General features: G+C 44.7%; 1 protein-coding gene across 1 annotated transcript in view; it reads left to right on the top strand.

Moving 5' to 3' along the window:
• Positions 1-23,324, top strand: part of pnpla6 (patatin-like phospholipase domain containing 6) — a 259,651-nt gene that overhangs the window by 60,574 nt on the left and 175,753 nt on the right. The window contains exons 8-10 of the mRNA XM_070867081.1: positions 15,299-15,458; positions 19,385-19,465; positions 22,885-23,013. Coding sequence (XP_070723182.1) covers positions 15,299-15,458; positions 19,385-19,465; positions 22,885-23,013 — 370 coding nt within the window. The remainder of the gene's footprint in view (positions 1-15,298; positions 15,459-19,384; positions 19,466-22,884; positions 23,014-23,324) is intronic.

Genomic DNA, 23,324 nt, shown 5'->3' with positions numbered 1-23,324 from the left:
AGACAGAAAGCAGGAAACTATAGACAGTTAGCCTAACATCTGTGGTTGGGAAAATGTTGGAGTTCATTATTAAAGAAGCAGTAGCAGGACATTTGGAAAAGCATAATTCGGTCAGGCAGAGTCAGCATGGATTTATGAAGGGGAAGTCATGTTTGACAAATTTGCTGGAATTCTTTGAGGATGTAACAAAGAGGATGGATAAAGGGGAACCAATGGATGTAGTATATTTGGACTTCCAGAAGGCATTTGACAAGGTGCCACATGAAAGGTTACTGCACAAGTTAAAAGTTCACGGGGTTGGGGGTAATATACTAGCATGGATAGAGGATTGGCTAACTAACAGAAAACAGAGAGTTGTGATAAATGGTTCATTCTGGGGTTGGCAATCAGTAACTGGTGGGGTGCCGCAGGGATCGGTGCTGGGATCCCAACTATTTACAATCTATATTAACGACTTGGAAGAAGGGACTGATTGTAACGTAGCCAAGTTTGCTGACGATACAAAGATGGGAGGAGGACACAAAAAATCTGCAAAAGGTCAGACGAAGTGAGTGGGCAAAAATTTGGCAGATGGAGTATAATGTTGGAAAGTGTGAGGTCATGCACTTTGGCAGAAAATAAATCAAAGAGCAAGTTATTATTTAAATGGAGAAAGATTGAAAAGTGCTGCAGTACAGCGGGACCTGGGGGTACTTGTGCATGAAACACAAAAGGATAGTATGCAGATACAGCAAGTGATCAAGAAGATCAGGAATCTTGGCCTTTATTGCAAAGGGGATGGAGTATAAAAGCAGGGAAGTCTTGCTACAGTTATACAGGGTATTGGTGAGGCCACACCTGGAATACTACGTGCAGTTTTGGTTTCCATATTTACAAAAGGATATACTTGCTTTTGAGGCAGTTCAGAGAAGGTTCACTAGGTTGATTCCGGGACTGAGGGGGTTGACTTATGAGGAAAGGTTGAGTAGGTTCGGCCTCTACTCATTGGAATTCAGAAGATTGAGGTGTGATCTTATCGAAGCGTATAAGATTATGAGGGGGCTTGACAGGGTGGATGCAGAGAGAATGTTTCTACTGATGGGGGAGACTAGAACTAAGGGGCATGGTCTTAGAATAAGGGGCCGCCCATTTAAAACTGAGATGAGAATTTTTTTTTCTCGGTTGTGGATCTGTGGAATTCGCTGCCTCAGAGAGCTGTGGATGCTGGGACATTGAATAAATTTAAGTCAGAGATAGACAGTTTCTTAAATGATAAGGGAATAAGGGGTTATGGGGACCGGGCAGAAAAATGGACCTGAGTCGATGATCGGATCGGCCAAGATCGTATTAAATGGCGGAGCAGGCTCGAGGGGCCATATGGCCCACTCCTGTTCCTATTTCTTATGATCTTATAAAGAAAAAAAGGGAAGCTTATGTCATATACTGACGGCTAAATTTCTTTCAAGGAATATAGAAAGTTAAGAGGTAAAATTAAAAAGGATATTAAGATTGCTAAGAGAGGGCATGAAAAATTCTTGGCTAGTAAAATTATGGAAAACCCAAAGATGTTCCATAAATATATTAAGAGCAAGCGGATAACTAAAGAAAGAGTAGAGACCATGAGGGTAATCTTTGTGTGGAGGCGGAAGATGTTGGTATGGTTCTTAATGAATACTTTGCGTCTGTTTTCACAAAGGAAGGGGCAATGCAGATACTGCTATCGAGGAGGACTGTGAAATTCTGGATGAAATAAACATAGTGAGAGAGGAGGTATTAAGGGATTTGGCAGCTTTGGAAGTGGATAAGTCCCCAGGCCCGGATGAAATGCATCCCAGGCTGTTGAGCGAAGTAAAAGAGGAACTAGCAGAGGCCTTGACCATCATTTTCCAGTCCTCTTTGGATTTGGGCATGGTACCGGAGGATTGGAGGACTGCTAATGTAGTAACTTTGTTTAAGAAGGGAGACAGGGATAGTCCGAGTAATTACAGATCTGTCAGCCTAACGTCAGTGGTGGGATACTTATTGGAAAAAAATCCTGAAAGACAAGATAAATCTACATTTGGAAAGGCAAGGATTAATTAGGGACAGTTAGCACGGATTTGTTAAAGGAAGATCGTGTTTGACTAACCTGATTGAATTTTTTGTGGAGGTATCCAGGAGGGTCGATGAAGGTAGTGCATACGATGTCGTATATATGGACTTTAGTAAAGCTTTTGATAAGGTCCCACATGGTAGACTGGTCACGAAGGTTAAAGCCTATGGGATCCAGGGCAAAGTGACAAGTTGGATCCAAAATTGGCTTGGAGGTAGGAAGCAAAGGGTAATGGTTGATGGATGTTTTTGTGACTGGAAGTTTGTTTCCATTGGGGTTCTGCAGGGCTCAGTACTGGGTCCCTTGCTTTTATGGTATATATATATCAATGATTTAGATTTGAATTTGAATATAGGAGTATGATTAAGAAGTTTGCAGATGACGCTAAAATTGGCTGTGTGGTTGATAATGAAGAGGAAAGTCATGGGCTGCAGGAGGATATCAATCTACTGGTCAGGTGGGCAGAGCAGTGGCAAATGGAATTTAATTCAGAGAAGTGTGAGGCAGTGTACTTTGGGAGGGCTAATAAGGAAAGGTTATACACATTAAACGGCAGGCCACTTAATAGTGTAGATGAACAAAGTGCTTATCCACAGATCCCTGAAATTAGCAGGCCAGGTGTATAAGGTGGTTAAGAAGGCATACAGAATGCTTGCCTTTATTGACTGAGGCATTGAATACAAGAGCAGGGAGGTTATGCTTAAACTGTATAATACTCTGGTTAGGCCACAGCTGGAGTACTGCGTGCAGTTCTGGTCGCCGCATTATAGGAAGGACGTGATTGCAGAGGAGATTTACTAGGACGCTGCCTGAAATGGAGAATCTTAGCTATGAGAACAGATTGGATAGGCTGGGTTTGTTCTCATTGGAACAGAAGAGGTTGAGAGGAGACCTCATTGAGGTGTACAAAATTTTGAGGGCCTAGATATAGTGGATAACAAAGCCCTATTTCCATTGGTGGAGGGGTCAATTACAAGGGGACATAATTTTAAGGTGATTGGTGGAAGGTTCGGAGGGGATTTGAGAGGGTTGTGGGGGTCTGAAACTCACTGCCTGGAAGGGTGGTGGATGCAGAAACCCTCACTACATTTAAAAGGTGGTTGGATGGGCACTTAAAGTGCAGTAACCTGCAGGGTTACGGACCGAGAGCTGGTAATTAACCACTTGTTGGCTGGCGCAGATACGATGGTAAGTACTGCAGGGAATCGAATATGGCCAGGGTGATGATCTGGACTAGTTTCAATCACCTGAATGGGTTGGAGAGGAATTTTCCCAGATTTTTTTCCCCCCAAATTGGCCTGTGTTTTTATCTGGGTTTTGCCTCTCCCAGGAGATCACATGGCTCCGATTGGTGTGGAATGTAGAACGTTTCATTGTAAGGGGTGTCGCAGTTATGTGGGGCAGACTGGTTGGGCTGGGTGCTCTTTACCTTTCCGTCATTGTTTATCGGTTTATATGTAACCTTCAGGGCTGCTGACCGAGGGCTGTGCAGCTCTTTGTCGGCCGGCGCGGACACGATGGGCCGAAATGGCCTCCTTCTGCGGTGTAAATTTCTATGTTTCTATATTTCAAAGTCCCTACCATTTCCCTGTTCCTCATTATTAATTCCCCAGTATGATCCTCTAGGGGACCAATGTTTACTTTAGCTACCCTCTTTTTATATACCTGTAGAAGCTCTTACTATCTATTTTTATATGTCTTGATTGTTTACTCTCTCAATCCATCTTCTCTCTCTTAATCATCCTTTGCTGGTTTTAAAACATTTCCCAATCCTCTGGCCACCCACTAATCTTAGCTACATTGTATGCCATTGTTTTCAATTTGATACTATCCTTTACTTTCTTCGTTAGCCATGGATGGTTCTCCCTTTTCACTGGAATATATTTTGTTGAGAGTTATGAAATATCTCCTTAAATGTCTGCCACTGGTTATCTACCGTCTTGCACATTAATCTATTTTCCCAGTCCACTTTAGCCAACTCTGCCTTCATATTTTTGTAATTGCCTTTATTTAAGATCAGTACATTGATTTATAACCCAATTTTCTCGCCCTCCATCTGAATTTGAAATTCAATCATGCTATGATCACCCTTTCCTAGTGGATCCTTTACTCGGAGATAATTTATTGATCCTGTCTCATTACACAGTACCAGATCTAAGATAGCCTGCTCCCTGGTTGGTTCCACAACGTGCTGTTCAAAGATACCATCCCGGATATACTCCATGAACTATTCCTCAAGGCTACCTTGGCCAATTTGATTTGTTCAATCAATATGAAGATTAAAATCGCTCATGATTATTGCTGTACCTTTTTTACAAAGTGGCAAGTTGGATCCAAAATTGGCTCAGAGTCGGGAAGCAAAGGGTAATGGTTGATGGGTGTTTTTGTGACTGGAAGGTTGATTCTAGTGGGGTTCCGCAGGGCTCAGTACCGGGTCCCTTGCTTTTTGTGGTATATATCAATGATTTAGACTTCAGTGTCAGGGGGGATGATTAAGAAGTTTGCAGATGATACAAAAATTAGCCGTGTGATTAATAATGAAGAAGAAAGCTGTAGACTGCAGGAAACTATCAATGAACTGGTCAGGTGGGCAGAACAGTGGCAAATGGAATTCAGTCCAGATACGTGTGAGGTAATGCATTTGGGGAGGGCTAACAAGGCAAGAGAATACACAATAAAGGGTAGGATACTGAGAAGTGTAGAGGAACAAAGGACTTAGTTCTGTCTTTACGGAAGAGGACACAAATAACGTCCCCGAAATGCTCGGGAACCAAGGGTCTAGTGAGCAAGAGGAATTAAAGGAAATGATTATTAGTAAGAAAATAGTGCTGGAGAAGCTAATGGGACTGAAGGCCGATAAATCCCCAGGGCCTAATGATGCATCCCAGAGTACTAAAAGAGGTAGTCATGGAAATAGTAGATACATTGGTTGTCATCTTCCAAAATTCTATAGATTATGGAACAGTTCCTGCAGATTGGAGGGTGGCAAATGTAAACCCACTATTTAAAAAAGGAAGGAGAGAGAAAACAATGAACGACAGACTGGTTAGCCTAACATCGGTAGTAGGGAAAATGCTAGAATCTATTATAAAGGATGTGATACGGCACATTTAGATAATATCAACGGGATTAGACAAAGTCAACATGGATTTATGAAAGGAAAATCATGTTTGACAAACCTACTGGAGTTTTTTGAGGATGTAACTGATAAAATAGATATGGGAGAACCAGTGGTAGTGTATTTGGATCTTCAGAAGGCCTTTGATAAAGTCCCACATAAGAGGTTAGTGTGCAAAATTAAGGCATATAGGATTGGGGCAATAGATACATAGAAAATAGGTGCAGAAGTAGGCCATTCGGCCCTTCGAGCCTGCACCGCCATTCAATATGATCATGGCTGATCTTGGAACTTCAGTACCCCATTCCTGCTTTCTCTCCATACCACCTGATCCCTTTAGCCATAAGGGCCACATCTAACTCCCTTTTGAATATGCCCAACGCACTGGACTCTACAACTTTCTGTGGGAGAGAATTCCATAGGTTCACAACTCTCTGGGTGAAAAAGTTTCTCCTCATCTCGGTCCTATATGGCTTATCCCTTATCCCTTATCTTTATATAAGAGTAGATAGAATTACAGTACATTCTATGCAATGTAATTCTATCTAATCTTGTATTTAAAAAAAACTTGGCAATATGTCCCTTATAATTTAGTGGCTTCATAATTAGTTGCAGCTTTTTAAAGCTATTTAAAACCTCACTAATGTGTCACAGCTGCAAGAGAGGAAGCCTTGAGTTGAAATATCTGATTGTTACCCATCCTGGTACAATACTGTACAGACATTAGATTTCTCATTTTGAGCCTGCTCCGCAGAAGACAGGTGTAATACAGAACTGAAAATATGTATATGGCATTTATTTAGCAGCTGCATCTAATTATGAAGTCTTTGACTTACCCAAGTTAATTTGCTTAACTTGGAGAAGTCAACTGAGCAGTTTCCACTAAAAAGTAGAGTTGAACAAAGGGGAAACATGTAAAATGAAACAGGTATGACAAAAGGAGAGAATCTATGCCAAATTATGGGTGTATGTGTGTTGTGAACATGTATATTCCATTTTAATTTGAGTAGATGAATGATTTTAAAATCAATATTTAATTGGTATCAGTCATGGTACAATACTGTACAGATATTAGATTGAAGTTATTTTGATCCTGCTCCGCAGAAGACAGGTGGAACACAGAACTGAAAATATATATTCGATATTTATTTAGCAACCAACATGAATGTGGGCATTAAAAAAAAGTTTTCTTTAATTCGGCATATTGCTTATGGACAGCATAACATTTTGAATTTGAAACCTCTATTTGGAAAACAAACCAACTACTGGCATGGATTGAAAATTGGTTAACTGACAGGAAACAGAGTAGGAATAAACGGGTCTTTTTCGGGGTGGCGGGCAGTGACCAATATGTCGAGGAACCAACTAGGGGGGAGGCCATCTTAGACTGGGTGTTATGTAATGAGAAAGGATTAATTAGCAATCTCGTTGTGCGAGGCCCCTTGGGGAAGAGTGACCATAATATGGTGGAATTCTGCATTAGGATGGAGAATGAAACAGTTAATTCAGAGATCATGGTCCAGAACTTAAAGAAGGCTAACTTTGAAGGTATGAGGCGTGAATTGGCTGAGATGGATTGGCGAATGATACTTAAGGGGTTGACTGTGGATGGGCAATGGCAGACATTTAGAGACCGCATGGATGAACTACAACAATTGTACATTCCTGTCTGGCATAGAAATAAAAAAGGGAAGGTGGCTCAACCGTGGCTATCAAGGGAAATCAGGGATAGTATTAAAGCCAAGGAAGTGGCATACAAATTGGCCAGAAATAGCAGCGAACCTGGGGACTGGGAGAAATTTAGAACTCAGCAGAGGAGGACAAAGGGTTTGATTAGGGCAGGGAAAATGGAGTATGAGAAGAAGCTTGCAGGGAACATTAAGACGGATTGCAAAAGTTTCTATAGATATGTAAAGAGAAAAAGGTTAGTAAAGACAAATGTAGGTCCCCTGCAGTCAGAATCAGGGGAAGTCATAACGGGGAACAAAGAAATGGCGGACCAATTGAACAAGTACTTTGGTTCGGTATTCACGAAGGAGGACACGAACAACCTTCCGGTTATAAAAGGGGTCGGGGGGTCTAGTAAGGAGGAGGAACTGAGGGAAATCCTTATTAGCCGGGAAATTGTGTTGGGGAAATTGATGGGATTGAAGGCCGATAAATCCCCAGGGCCTGATGGACTGCATCCCAGAGTACTTAAGGAGGTGGCCTTGGAAATAGTGGATGCGTTGACAGTCATTTTCCAACATTCCATTGACTCTGGATCAGTTCCTATGGAGTGGAGGGTAGCCAATGTAACCCCACTTTTTAAAAAAGGAGGGAGAGAGAAAACAGGGAATTATAGACCGGTCAGCCTGACATCGGTAGTGGGTAAAATGATGGAATCAATTATTAAGGATGTCATAGCAGTGCATTTGGAAAGAGGTGACATGATAGGTCCAAGTCAGCATGGATTTGTGAAAGGGAAATCATGCTTGACAAATCTTCTGGAATTTTTTGAGGATGTTTCCAGTAGAGTGGATAAGGGAGAACCAGTTGATGTGGTATATTTGGACTTTCAGAAGGCGTTCGACAAGGTCCCACACAAGAGATTGATGTGCAAAGTTAGAGCACATGGGATTGGGGGTAGTGTACTGACATGGATTGAGAACTGGTTGTCAGACAGGAAGCAAAGAGTAGGAGTAAATGGGTACTTTTCAGAATGGCAGGCAGTGACTAGTGGGGTACCGCAAGGTTCTGTGCTGGGGCCCCAGCTGTTTACACTGTACATTAATGATTTAGATGAGGGGATTAAATGTAGTATCTCCAAATTTGCGGATGACACTAAGTTGGGTGGCAGTGTGAGCTGCGAGGAGGATGCTGTGAGGCTGCAGAGCGACTTGGATAGGTTAGGTGAGTGGGCAAATGCATGGCAGATGAAGTATAATGTGGATAAATGTGAGGTTATCCACTTTGGTGGTAAAAACAGAGAGACAGACTATTATCTGAATGGTGACAGATTAGGAAAAGGGGAGGTGCAAAGAGACCTGGGTGTCATGGTACATCAGTCATTGAAGGTTGGCATGCAGGTGCAGCAGGCGGTTAAGAAAGCAAATGGCATGTTGGCCTTCATAGCAAGGGGATTTGAGTACAGGGGCAGGGAGGTGTTGCTACAGTTGTACAGGGCATTGGTGAGGCCACACCTGGAGTATTGTGTACAGTTTTGGTCTCCTAACCTGAGGAAGGACATTCTTGCTATTGAGGGAGTGCAGCGAAGGTTCACCAGACTGATTCCCGGGATGGAGGGACTGACCTATCAAGAAAGACTGGATCAACTGGGCTTGTATTCACTGGAGTTCAGAAGAATGAGAGGGGACCTCATAGAAACATATAAAATTCTGACGGGGTTAGACAGGTTAGATGCAGGAAGAATGTTCCCAATGTTGGGGAAGTCCAGAACCAGGGGTCACAGTCTAAGGATAAGGGGTAAGCCATTTAGGACCGAGATGCGGAGGAACTTCTTCACCCAGAGAGTGGTGAACCTGTGGAATTCTCTACCACAGAAAGTTGTTGAGGCCAATTCACTAAATATATTCAAAAAGGAGTTAGATGAGGTCCTTGCTGCTAGGGGGATCAAGGGGTATGGCGAGAAAGCAGGAATGGGGTACTGAAGTTGAATGTTCAGCCATGAACTCATTGAATGGCGGTGCAGGCTAGAAGGGCCGAATGGCCTACTCCTGCACCTATTTTCTATGTTTCTATGTTTCTATGTGACTAGTGGGTACCACAGGGATCAGTGCTTGGGCTTCAGCTATTCACAATATATATAAATGATTTGGATGAGGGAACCAAATGTAATATTTCCAAGTTTGCTGACGACACAAAACTAGGTGGGATTGTGAGTTGTGAGGAGGATGCAAAGACACTGTGAGGCGATTTAGATAGGTCGAGTGAGTGGACAAACACATGGCAGATGCAGTATAACGTGGATAAATGTGAAGTTATCCACTTTGGTAGGAAAAACATAAGGACAAAGTATTATTTAAATGGTGATGGCTTGGGAAGTGTCGATGTACAGAGGGACCTGGGTGTCCTTGTACAACAGTCATTGAAAGCAAAACATGCCGGTGCAGCAAGCAGTTAGGAAGGCAAATGGTATGTTGGCCTTCGTTGCAAGAGGATTTGAGTACAGGAGCAAGGATGTCTTACTCCAGTTATACAGGGCCCTGGTGAGACCACACCTGGAGTATTGTGCAGTTTTGGTCTCCTTACCTAAGAAAGGATATACTTGCCATAGAGGGAGTGCAGCGAAGGTTCACCAGACTGATTCCTGGGATGGCAGGACTGTCGTATGAGGAGAGATTGGGTCGACTGAGCCTGTATTCTTTAGAGTTTAGAAGAATGAGAGGGGATCTCATTGAAACGTATAAAATTCTGACTGGGTTGGATAGACTGGATGCGGGGAGGATGTTTTCCGGGGCTGGGAAGTCTAGAACAAAGGGTCACAGTCTCAGGATACGGGGTAGGAAATTTAGGACCGAGATAAGGAGAAATTTTTTCACTCCGAGGGTGGTGAACCTGTGGAATTCTCTACCATAGAAGGCTCTGGAGGCCAAGTCACTGAATATATTTAAGAGGTAGATAGATAGATTTCTGGACACAAAAGACATGGGGAAAAAAGAGGGAATATAGTGTTGAGACAGAGGATCAGCCATGATCATATTGAATGGCGGTGCAGACTCGAAGGGCCGAATGGCCTACAATTGCTCCTATTTTCTTTTTTCTATGGGAGTGCAGGTCCACAGACCCCTGAAGGTAGCAGGCCAGGTAGATAAGGTGGTTAAGAAGGCATATGGAATGCTTGCCTTTATTAGCCGAGGCATAGAATACAAGAGCAAGGAGGTTATGCTTGAACTGTATAAAACACTAGTTAGGCCACAACTAGAGTACTGCGTGCAGTTCTGGTCACCACATTACAGGAAATGATTGCACAGGAGAGGGTACAGAGTTGATTTACGAGGATGTTGCCTGGACTGGAGAATTTTAGCTATGAGGCACGATTGGATAGGTTGGGTTTGTTTTCTTTGGATTAGAGGAGACTGAGGGGGGACCTTATTGAGGTGTATAAAATTATGAGGGGCCTAGATAGAGTGGATAGGAAGGACCTATTTCCCTTAGCAGAGGGGTCAACAACCAGGCGGCATAGATTTAAAGTAATTCAGGGGAGGTTTAGAGGGGATTTGCATAAGAACATAAGAATTAGGAGCGGGAGTAGGCCATTCGGCCCCTCGAACCTGCTCTGCCATTCAGTAAGATCATGGCTGATCTTCTACCTTAACTCCATTTTCCTGCACTGTCCACATATCCCTTGATTCCACTGAAGTCCAAAAATCTATCGATCTCCGACTTGAATATCCTCAACGAGAGCTTGTGAATACCTGAATCGTGGAGATAGGACAGAAATGGAAATATAAAAAAAACCAGGCAAGTGGAGCAGGGTTCTTGGGTCACTGGTGCTTCACTCCTACTATCTCAGCTATTAATAATTGTGTCTAATAAATGTCCTTCATTTCTCTCATTTTGCTTCCAATTGTCTCGTGTTAATATCACTTCAGCCATTTAAGCATCTCCTGTTTTCCATGTAAACACTTTTCCCTCACACACATGTACATGCTTGTGTTTTCTCTCCCCTTTCTCTTTGGTTCCCTTTTTAAATGCTATTCATTTATAATACCTTCCAGTTCTGAGCAAGGGTGCACGTCGGAGATGTCAACTCATCTCCACTGATGGTGACTGAGTGTTCCTGCTATTTTCTGCTTCTGTTCCAAGTTCCAGCAATCTACAGCTTCTGCTTTTTCGATATATTATCTGTTCATCACACATTTGAATCCATTTATTGATATTCTTTTTGAGTTTTAGATCAGATTTAAAAATGAGTTTAACTTCCATCTGCTGAGTTTTTTTTAATACTGTCCATTCCAGTAACATTGAAAAAAAGGTGTATGCATTATTCAACTGAGAAACAAGTGTGCCTGTATGTACGCGCAAGTCAGCGACAGGATTTCAGTCTCCACATCATTAAACTTGCGACATACAATCATTCATAGTTATGAGAATTACTAAGAGCCCTAACTGGTAATTGCATTTATTCAGGTGAACCATTTCCTACTCAATTTTTCCCATACTGGCTGCCATTCCCACTGCTGCAGAAGCCATCTTATTTTCTACTGTGACGGCCTTTCTACAGCAACCAGATACACTTTTAAAGCAACCATGCATGCACAATCTATCTACTGGGGTGGAAACCTTTCCTAAAGCCTGTTTGCCCCGGCTGTTTTGGCCAGTTTTGACATTGAAGACAGCGATTGAGTCCGTTGCATTGGTGCCTGAGGCTTTGCTATCAATGCACGTGTGAAAACTACCTAGTGTGTCTGGCAGCAGGAATGCTCCTTTGTCAGATTGTGATCAACTGGGAGCTGCCAGCAGTGGCAAAGCAGCTATATAAATATGCTATTAGATTTCAAAGATAAAACATTTATTAGATTAGGTTTACTGGCAAGATCTGCATTCTCGCTATGTACCCAAACTGATGCTTTCCACTCAAATTGGGACCTGCAATTACTTCAGTGCAGTCAGGGTGCAAACATTTTCTTCTACCCATCTATTTACATTATTAATATTTAGAACTGTAACAGACTATTAGGTTTTGAGATTTGTGACTCTGCCACCAAAGGGGACCTTAGTTTGGGTTAAGATCGCAGGACAGTGGGCCGAATGGGGTGTACCCTTTATTTTGTATTATTGCACACAGATAAGTTGCATGGATTGAATTAAGGGCTTGTGGTACAGCTGTTCGGTGTGTTCACCTGGGAGGACAGACGCACCAACATTAGCGTCCTCGACCAGGCCAGCATCCCCAGCATTGAAGCAATGACCACACTTGATCAGCTCCGCTGGGCAGGCTACATAGTTCACATGCCAGACATGAGACTCCCAAAGCAAGCGCTCTACTCGGAACTCTGACACGGCAAACGAGCCAAAGGTGGGCAGAGGAAACGTTACAAGGACACCCTCAAAGCCTCTCTGATAAAGTGCAACATCCCCACTGATACCTGGGAGTCCCTGGCCAAAGACCGCCCTGAGTGGAAGAAGTGCATCCGGGAGGGCGCTGAGCACCTCGAGTCTCGTCACCGAAAGCATGCAGAAATCAAGCGCAGACAGCGGAAGTAGTGTGCGGCAAACCAGTCCCACCCACCTCTTCTCTCAACCACTGTCTGTCCCACCTGTGACGGGGACTGTGGTTCTTGTATTGGACTGTTCAGCCACCTAAGAACTCATGTTAAGAGTGGAAGCAAGTCTTCCTCGATTCCGAGGGACTGCCTATGATGTTGATGATCACCTTATAAAATAAAGCAACAGCTCAATGATTCATGTCACGCCTGAAAAATTGATTCTACAGCGCTCTCAAAAGGTGCTAAAAGCTGTGACGTTGCCCTGTCGTGGTTATATACAATGAATCCTATACAAATAGACACCCCAAAACAATGCTCACTTCTCTCTAGTCCCAAATACCTTGCATTGGAATAGATGCACGCTGCACCGTGAAACTGCGGACACTCGCAAATTACAAATTAGTTACAACCTTCAATGCACCAAGTTCGTTTGCAACGGAAAACAGCAAGTGAGCGTGAGGCGGCAGTGTGTGAAAGAAAGGGCCATTGTGGAATGGGGTTCTCTTTACCCAGCGTGTCCGTAGCGGCATTAAGAGCAGAGGAGCACGGGTGCAGGGTGTGAAGGCAGCCACACAGGAGGAAAGCTGCGTGCGGGCAGCAAGGAGTGGGTTCGACGCACGGGCCCAGCACTCAAAACCTAATCGGAAACGTGCGAGCGGCTGGAGATAGTCAAAGGGAGACTTGCATTTATATAGCGTCTTTCACGACCACCGGACGTCCCAAAGCGCTTTACAGCCAATGAAGTACTTTTGGCGTGTAGTCACTGTTATGATGTGGGAAACGTGGCAGCCAGTTTGCGCACAGCAAGCTCCCACAAACAGCAATGTGATAATTACCAGATAATCTGTTTTGTGATGTTGATTGAGGGATAAATATTGGGCTCAGGTCACCGGGGATAACTCCCCTGCTCTTCTTCTAAATAGTGCCGTGGGATCTTTTACGTCCACCTGAGAGAACAAACGGGGCCTCGGTTTAACGTCTCATCCAAAAGATGGCACCTCCGACAGTGCAGCACCCCCTCAGCACTGCACTGGAGTGTCAGCCTGGGGTGGGACTTGAACCCACAACCTTCTGACTCAGGCGAGAGTGCTGCCCACTGAACCACAGCTGACACTGGCAGGGAAAGGTCAGGGAAATTGTTTCAGATGCTGCAGTTAAACAGCTGGAACCAGTGCAGACTCTTTCTGTGCTGTAATATCTGATTGGAAGGGCAGAGTTTGTAAGAAACCAGTCCTGTTTCTGGGGGACAGGGTCTGCTCCAGGGAACACTGCAACTGAGTGAGAGGGGAAACCATAACTGTGGCCTGAATGCAAAAATTTAATATACACCCAAATCTATATATATATTTGATTAGGCAAGACACAGATCAATAAGAATGACTTTATTCAGCAAACCCCTAGATTTACAATCTATATTAATGACCTGGATGAAAGGACCGAGTGTAATGTATCCAAGTTTGCTGTTCATACAAAGCTAGGTGGGACAGTAAGTTGTGAGGAGAACACAAAGTGTCTCCAAAGAATGTAGCTAGATTTAAGTGAGTGGGCAGTAAGGTGGAAGTTGAAGTGTAATGTAGAAAAATGTGAAGTTATTTACTTTGGTAGGAAGAATAGAAAAAGAGAATATTTTTTAAATGGTAATGTTCAGACAGATTTGGGTGTCCTTGTGCAAGAAATACAGAAAGCTAGCATGCAGGTACAGCAAGCAATAAGGAAGGCAAATGGCATGTTGTGCGTTATTGCAAGGGAGTTGGCGTATAAGAGTAAGGAAGTCGTTCTTCAATTGTACAGGGCCTTGGTGAGACCATACCTGGAGTACTGCGCACAGTTATGGTCTCCTTATCTAAGGAAGGATATACTTGCTTTGGAGGTGGTGCAACGAAGGTTCACTAGATTGATTCCTGGGGTGAGAGGGCTGTCTTATGATGAGCGATTGTGTAGAATGGGCCTATACTCTCTCTGGAGTTTAGAGGAATGAGAGGTGATCTCATTGAAACATACAAGATTCTGAAGGGAATTGACAGGGTAGATGCTGAGAGGTTGTTTCCCCTGGCTGGAGTGTCGAGAACTAGGGGCCACAGTCTCAGGATAAGGGGTAGGCCATTGAAGACAGAGGTGAGGAGGCATTTCTTCACTCAGAGGGTGGTGAATCTTTGGATTTCTTTCCCCCAGAGGGCTGTGGATGCTGAGTCTCTGAATATATTCAAGGCAGAGATAGATTTTTGGAGTCTGGAGGAATCAAGGGATATAAGAAACATAAGAAATAGGAGCAGGTGTTATATATGCATGCTTGTTTGTTGTGTGATGTCTTTCACACTGTATGTACCCTTACACTGTACGCACCTTACCTGTACACCAGAGGGTGCTGCTGTTGGAGACCGAACTGCAGGTAACCCAGTATAAAAGGGAGCTCACAGCTTGGTGTCCTCACTCGAGGAGCTGCAAATAAAGGACGATAGGTTTACACAGTTTAAGTACCATACCCTGCCTCGTGGAGTCATTACAAAAGGTGCCTACATACACTACAGCAGGAGTAGTCCATTTGGCCCCTCGGCCCTGCTCTGCCATTCAATAAGACCATGGCTGATCTGATCATGGACTCAGCTCCACTTCCCTGCCCGCTCCCCATAACCCTTTACTCCCTTATCGCTCAAAAAATCTGTCTGGCGATCGGGCAGGAAAGTGGAGTTGAGGTCGATGATCAGCCATGATCTTATTGAATGGCGGAGCAGGCTCGAGGGATCCTAGGGCCTACTCCTGCTCCTAGTTATGATGTTCTTGTATCTTCTAGAGCAAATCCAAATTGAGATACCAGACAAGATACTGTACCTGTCTAACGTTATGGCTGAATGTTGGTTTAATGTTTCTTATTTCTTGTTTTGATCTTGTCCTCTGCAGAGTTCTGGGCCATTTTGAGAAGCCTCTGTTTCTGGAGCTGTGCAAACACATGGTCTTCCAGCAGTTCCAGCAGGGGGAATATGTCTTCCGACTGGGGCAAGCAGACAACAGCATCTACGTAGTCCAGGATGGCAAGCTGGAGCTCAGCCTGATGGGAGCCGTAAGTTCAGTCAGGAGAAAGGCACAAGCTAATCGACTAAGAAATCTTTGCCTGCAGCTATTAGTTCAGTTGATTTCCATTGTAGTTCATTTTAAATCAGCTCATTGATTCAATACAAATGAAACATGTCGAGCTGTATTATACAAAAGTGTACCAACCCTATATATTAACATATTATAAGATGTCTTTGTATGGACAGCTCCCTTCACCAATTAACTTCCTCTGCTCTCGATTACCGCACCCATTATGTTGCCTCCATTGCCTCTTGCATAAAGCCACCTCATCGTAGGCAAAGTGTGTCTTTGGGCTTGTATCAAGGGGCCGTTGATGAACCGATGCCGTGTCCTTGTGACAGGGTGACCCTGTGGGCTGGGACTGTACAGAGGTCAGTGCCCCCTGCCCTCTGTTTCCAGTCCAAGGCCTTCTGTTTGCTGGTTGTTCATGTGGATCAGGTACCGCACCAGAGGCGTTGCTGCACAGCCCACAGTGAGCTCGTGCCTCACATCGGCACCCTGCCTCTCCGTGGCTGCACTCTAATTCCCCCCCCTTCCCACTGGCACTTGTTCACTTTATATCCCACTGTGTTGTGTTTCACGCCCTGAGAATCGCCGCCCGTTACTTACTGGGCAGTGCAGTCTCTGGCTCACACTGGTCACCCACCTCTCGACGGGTGTGGGACGTTAGTATAAAACTGTATAATACACTGGTTAGGCCACAGCTGGAGTACTGCGTGCAGTTCTGGTCACCACTTTACAGGAAAGATGTGATTGCACTGGAGAGGGGACAGAGGAGATTTACGAGGATGTTGCCTGGACTGGAGAATTTTAGCTATGAGGAAAGAGTGGATAGGATGGGGTTGTTTTCTTTGGAACAGAGGAGGTTGAGGTTTATAAAATTATGAGGGACCCAGAGAGAGTAGATAGGAAGGACCTACTTCCCTTGGCAGAAGGGTTAACAACCAGGGGGCATAGATTTAAAGCAATTAGGGGGAGGTTTAGAGGAGATACGAGAGGAAATTTCTTCACCCAGAGGGTGGTCGGGGTCTGAAACTCACTGCCTGAAAGGGTGGTAGAGGCATAAACCCTCACCACATTTAAAAAGTACTTGGATGAGCACTTGAAGTGCAGTAACCTACAGGGCTACGGACCAAGAGCTGGAAAGTGGGATTAGGCTGGGTAGCTCTTTGTCGGCCGGCGCGGACATGTTGTAAATTTCTATGACTCTCTATGGTCATAGTGAGTGGTTTCCCAGACACTCCTCTGTTGTGAGGCTGACCCACGAGCGTGGATTCTCGGTCAGAGAACCACACCCTTCACATGCAGGACAACTTCCAGAAAGGGATCTTTCCACACTGAGTCATGCCCCTCATCAAAGACTGTTCTGTTCTAATTCCAGTTTCCATACATCTTTCATTTCTACAGCCATTTCCCCCTCATTATGGTCGTAAGCTTTGCTTAGATTTTTAAAGGGCAAATCTTACAGATTCTCATTCCCGGGAGAGAGCAGTGCCAGATTTTCCATCCTATCGTTCCAAAGCTTTTCTGCCAGTTCAGTAGAAAACACTGACAAACTTAATTTGATCTGAAGAGAATTTTGCAATAGTGAAATTGTTTGAATTTCTAATACCGCAGCATAACAAAGACCGCCTATTCGCACCTCTGTAACATCGCCTGTCTTCACCGTCGCCTCAGCTCATCCGCTGCTGAAACCCTCATCCATGCCTTTGTTACCTCTCGACTTGACTATTCCAACGCACTCCTGGCTGGCCTCCCACATTCTGCCCTACATAAACTAGAGATGATCTAAAACTCGGCTGCCCGTGTTCTAACACACACCAAGTCCCGCTCACCCATCACCCCTGTGCTCGCTGACTGACATTGGCTCCCGGTTAAGCAACGCCTCGATTTCAAAATTCTCATCCTTGTTTACGAATCCCTCCATGCCCTCGCCCCTCCCTATCTCTGTAATTTCCTCCAGCCCCACAACCCCCCAAAATGTTTACGCTCCTCTAATTCTGCCCTCCTGAGCATCCCCGATTATAATTGTTCCACCATCGGTGGCCGTGTCTTCTGTTGCCTAGGCCCCAAGCTCTGGAACTCCCTGCCTAAACCTCTCCACCTCTCTTTCCACCTTCAAGATGCTCCTTAAAACCTACCTCTTTGACCAACCTTTTGGCCAGCTGCGCTAATTTCTGCTTCTATGGCTTGGTGTCAAATTAATTTTTTTTGTCTTGTAACACTCCTGCGAAGTCCCTTGGGACGTTTTACTACGTTAAAAGTGCTATATAATTCCCGTGTTGAGACTGTACAGCCACCTGAGAACTCACTTTTAGAGTGGAAGCAAGTCTTCCTCGATTTCGAGGGACTGCCTATAATGATAATAATTCACCTTCTCGTTGAATTAAAGATTGTGGGATGCTGCAGGCTGCTGGATGTGGGCACGGACTGTGGGAACTCGAACACTAGCTTGGATTGGGGCAGATTATAGCATGTTGAGGAGTGAGGGAGGAGTAATTGTCACAGGACTGTAGAGCAACAGTGGAATGTTTTTTAAAAAAAACGAGGTGCAGAATAAGCATCTATCACCTGGGCAGACTTGAAGGATGGAGCAGCCCACTTCTTTGCTGGGACTTTCTGTGATTCTAACGGAATCAATTTTTTCGACAACCTCCATGAAAGATCTGTGTGTAATACACTTTAGTAACAGGGAATATTTACTGTTGTAAGATATTCTCGGTTGCGATATAGAACTAAGGGAAACATTTATTTGCCTTCAGATGTGAAAAAGGAATCACTTTACCGCTTCTAAACCCCGTTGGCTCATCCAGAAATACGTTGGTCTCCTCCAAAACATGGCATTGTGGTTAACAACAACAACCTGTATTTATATAGTGCCTTTAACATAGTAAAATGTCCCAAAGCGCTTCACAGCAGTGTTAAAAGATAACAAATTGACACCGAGCCACCCCAAAAGATATTAGGAGAGAGGTCAGAGAGATAGGTTTTAAGGAGCGTCTTAAAGGAGGAAAGAGAGGGAGAGTGGTGGAGAGGTTTAGGAAGGGAGTTCCAGAGCTTGGGGCCCAGACAGCTAATTATAATCAGGGATGCTCAGGAGGGCAGAATTAGAGGAGCGCGGGGTGGGGGGGTTGTGGGAGGAGAGGAGAGAGAGAGTGGAGGCTGTGGTGCTGGAGGAGATTACAGAGATAGGGAGGGGTGAGGCCATGGAGGAATTTGTAAACAAGGATGAGAATTTTGAAATCGAGGCGTTACTTAACCAGAAGCCAATGTATCAGTGAGCACAGGGGGTGATGGGTGAGCGGGACTCGGTGCGAGTTAGGACATGGGCAGTGAGCACAGGGGGTGATGGGTGAGCGGGACTTGGTGCGAGTTAGGACACGGGCAGTGAGCACAGGGGGTGATGGGTGAGCGGGACTTGGTGCGAGTTAGGACACGGGACAGCGAGCACGGGGTGATGGGTGAGCGGGACACGGGCAGTGAGCACGGGGTGATGGGTGAGCAGGACTTGGTGCGAGTTAGGACACGGGCAGTGAGCACAGGGGGTGATGGGTGAGCGGGACTTGGTGCGAGTTAGGACACGGGACAGCGAGCACGGGGTGATGGGTGAGCGGGACTCGGTGCGAGTTAGGACATGGGCAGTGAGCACAGGGGGTGATGGGTGAGCGGGACTCGGTGCGAGTTAGGACACGGGACAGCCAAGTTTTGGATGAGCTCGAGTTCCATTAACTGCCGAGAGGATTGAAGCCGCTGCTTTCACCATGAAGATGCCGGGTAGCCATTTGTCACGATGTGGGATCTGACTGGGGATGGAGTCTGATTCTCCGGTGTTGGGGATAAAGTTGCTGTAAATGTGCTCGTTTCGATACCACAACTGCACGACATGCTTTTACTTTTGTCTTTTTCCTGCAGGAAGGAAAGGAATGCGTTGTAAAGGAGGTTTTCCCTGGCGATAGTGTGCATAGTTTGCTCAGCATTCTTGACGTTATTACCGTAAGTGACTGCGTCTCAACGTCGTGTTTTCAGATGGGGAAACTTAGCCCCCACAGGCTTGGTGGGTCAATGGATCGCATGGTCGGACAGGGAGTTATTTAGACTGGGGAGATCCCAGGCCTGACTCTCGGTATGTGGCAACTTTTAACTGATCTCGGTAAGAGCAGAAATCTGTTTTTGAGTGGGGGGGGAGGGGGGTGATTTCTACACTTGCTTTTGCTGTCCCTGGACTAGACAGAGAAAAATAGTCTCCGGTTTCACGCCCCTGGTCACCGTCTGCTCACTCCTGCTGGGAGTGTACATGTCGGGTGGAGACATGATCAGGCATGTGCGGGTAACCATTCATTTGGGCTTGTGTGGGGTAAAAGAAACTGATGTCTGTTTGGATAGTTATTTTAGCAGATTATACACTGGCACAGCAGAATGTATTGAGCTCCAAGAGTTTACTGGGCAGGTGTACACAGCACCGTTACAGGGTCACTGAGTAGCCAGTCCATAAAGCTGTTTCAGGTAAATATAAGCAACATTTATGCAGGTCGTTATTCTGATATTCAAGAATATTTCGAACTTGTGTGTTCCTTACAAGCATTAGTGTGTCCAGTCCTTAAACTCTGCAAATGCAGCATCACTCAGTGAAATCTATCTCTGGATAACTACCTGCCATCCAGATCTACCTACCAAAACCATAGCGACTGATATCTGCAATATCAGCTAGTTTATGATGTGTCTTCTGTGTTTTTAACATTCACTGGATGTGGGCGTCGCCAACAAGGCCAGCATTTATTGCCCTCGAAGGTGGTGGTGAGCTGCCTTCTTGAATACAACTGAGTGCCGCGCTGGGCCATTTCAGAGGGCAGTTAAGAGTCAACAATATTGCTGTGGGTCTGGAGTCACATATAGGCCAGACCGGGTAATCATGTTCCCGGATCATTAGTCCAGGACTCTGGATTACAAGTCCAGTAACATAACCATTATGCTACCGTTCCCAACCATGGCCTGGTTGGGTAGAGTGTCTACGGACCCGGGAAGGCATCGCAAAAGCCGGTTTACAGCGCGCAATGCGCATGCGATGAAAACCAGCTTTTCCGATCTGTCAAATATCGGGACAGATCGACAGATCTTCCGTATATCGGGAGAGAGGACATTTGCACGGGCAAGATTGCGTGATTTACCCATATCTTGCCCAGCAAATGTCCTCAAAACTCTTGCGCCTGATAAAAGCAGGCGCATAGCTTAAGTTTACAAGCATAAGAGTTTTAAAGCATACAAAAACATAATGAAATTGAATTTTAAAAACAGGTTTTGTTATTTAAAAACCCTGCCCGCTAAGGTAAGTTCATTTTTAACCCTAATTACAAAACTTTTTTTAAAAATCGGAAAAATATTTTTTTTTCTCAGACATTTATTAACTTTAATTTAGAACATATGAACATAAGAAATAGGAGCAGGAGTAGGCCATACGGCCCCTCGAGCCTGCTCCGCCATTTAATAAGATCATAGCTGATCTGATCATGGACTCAGCTCCACTTCCCTGCCCGCTCCCCATTAACCCCTTATTCTCTTGTCGTTTAAGAAACTCTCTATTTCTGTCTTAAATTTATTCAATGTCCCAGCTTCCACAGCTCTCTGAGGCAACGAATTCAACAGATTTACAACCGTCAGAGAAGAAATTTCTCCTCATCTCAATTTTAAATGGGCGACCCCTTATTCTAAGCTTATGCCCCCTAGTTCTAGTCTCCCCTATCAGTGGAAACATCCTCTCTGCATCCACCCTGTCAAGCCCCCTCATAATCTTATACGTTTCGATAAGATCACCTCTCATTCTTCTGAATTCCAATAAGTAGAGGCCCAACCTCCTCAACCTTTCCTCATAAATCAACCCCCTCATCTCCGGAATCAACCTCGTGAACCTTCTCTGAACTGCCTCCAAAGCAAGTACATCCTTTTGTAAATATGGAAACCAAAACTGCAAGCAGTATTCCAGGTGTGGCCTCACCAATACCCTGTATAACTATAACAAGACTTCCCTACTTTTATACTCCATCCCCTTTGCAATAATGGCCAAGATTCCATTGGCCTTCCTGATCACTTGCTGTACCTGCATACCCCGTGAACTTTTATCTTGTGCAGTAACCTTTTGTGTTTCATGCACAAGTACCCCCAGGTCCCGCTGTACTGCAGCACTTTGCAATCTTTCTCCATTTAAATAATAACTTGCTCTTTGATTTTTTTCTGCCAAAGTGCATGACCTCACACTTTCCAACATTATACTCCATCTGCCAAATTTTTGCCCACTCACTTAGCCTGTCTATGTCCTTTTCCAGATTTTGTGTGTCCTCCTCACACATTGCTTTTCCTCCCATCTTTGTATCGTCAGCAAATTTGGCTACGTTACACTCGGTTCCTTCTTCCAAGTCGTTAATATAGATTGTAAATAGTTGGGGTCCCAGCACTGATCCCTGCGGCACCCCACTAATTACTGGTTGCCAACCAGAGAATGAACCATTTATCCCGACTCTCTGTTCTCTGTTCGTTAGCCACTCCTCGATCATGCTAATATATTACCCCCAACCCCGTGAACTTTTATCTTGTGCAGTAACCTTTTATGTGGCACCTTGTCATATGCCTTCTGGAAGTCCAAATACACTACATCCACTGGTTCCCCTTTATCCACCCTGTCCGTTACATCCTCAAAGAATCCCAGAAAATTTGTCAAACATGACTTCCCCTTCATAAATCCATGCTGACTCTGCCTGACCGAATTTTGCTTTTCCAAATATCCTGCTACTGCTTCTTTAATAATGGACTCCAACATTTTCCCAACCACAGAGATCAAGCTAGTTTCCTGCTTTTTGTCTGCCTCCTTTTTTAAATAGGGGCGTTACATTTGCAGTTTTCCAATCTAATGGGCTAATGGGACCTCCCCAGAATCCAGGGAATTTTGGTAAATTACAATTAATTTCAATTAATTTTAATTGTGAGGTGTGTTTTTTATTTTTTATTGTGTTTAGTGTGTTTGTTTTTTTTTTCTCATTAATAGCAATGAGAACTCGTAGATACGGAGTTCCCATTGGTATTAATTGAGAATAGTGTATCTGATTGGTTGAGCAGTCACCCTCCTTCTGCGTGGGAACCTGGAGGACGGGAGCGCGCTTCGCAGTGCAGGAAGAGAAGGCCTCCCCGCCGGAATCTGGGGTGCCTCCGGGACCAGCAGGTAATTTCGTAAAAATTCTCCGGTCGGAGGCATTCATCCGAAAGAAGCCACCGACCAGAATTTCAGGCCTATGCCTCCACTCCCTTGTGGTACATGTGCTCAGGTTTACAGTTGGAGTTTGGGTGGACGTCCTTGCAGAGGTTTATTCTCTGTGGGCAGACCGTGAGCTGGGGGTGACAGTAATAATGCTTTCTCATTGTTCCAGGGCCACCAACGTCCGTATAAGACAGTGTCGGCACGAGCGGCTGAAGAATCCACTGTACTTTGTTTGCCAGTGGAGGCGTTTCAGACTATTTTCGAGAAGTATCCTGAAAGTCTGGTTAGAGTGGTACAGGTGAGAGCATTTGCTGAACAGCGGGTTACCCCGCCCTGCTGGTTGTGTAAGAATAGGTAGCATGTTTCATAGTCGTCTAGAAACCGGGCACGAACTCTTCCATCAGCCCTGAACTTAATACTGTGAAGTCCATACCCTGGTTATTCAAATCTAGGAAATTGAATGCTTCACCAATTCAAAGCCATGTATTCCGAGCCATGTATTCTGAACCATTACAATTTGCATTTGTAAAGGGATTTTAATGTAATAAGTTATAGAAACATGGAAATTTACGGGACCGAAAAAAAAGCTATCCAGCCTAATCCCACTTT

Source organism: Pristiophorus japonicus, chromosome 24 (assembly GCF_044704955.1).
Source record: "Pristiophorus japonicus isolate sPriJap1 chromosome 24, sPriJap1.hap1, whole genome shotgun sequence".
Lineage (NCBI taxonomy): Eukaryota > Metazoa > Chordata > Chondrichthyes > Pristiophoridae > Pristiophorus > Pristiophorus japonicus.
This window is presented reverse-complemented; position numbering and strand designations above follow the sequence as displayed.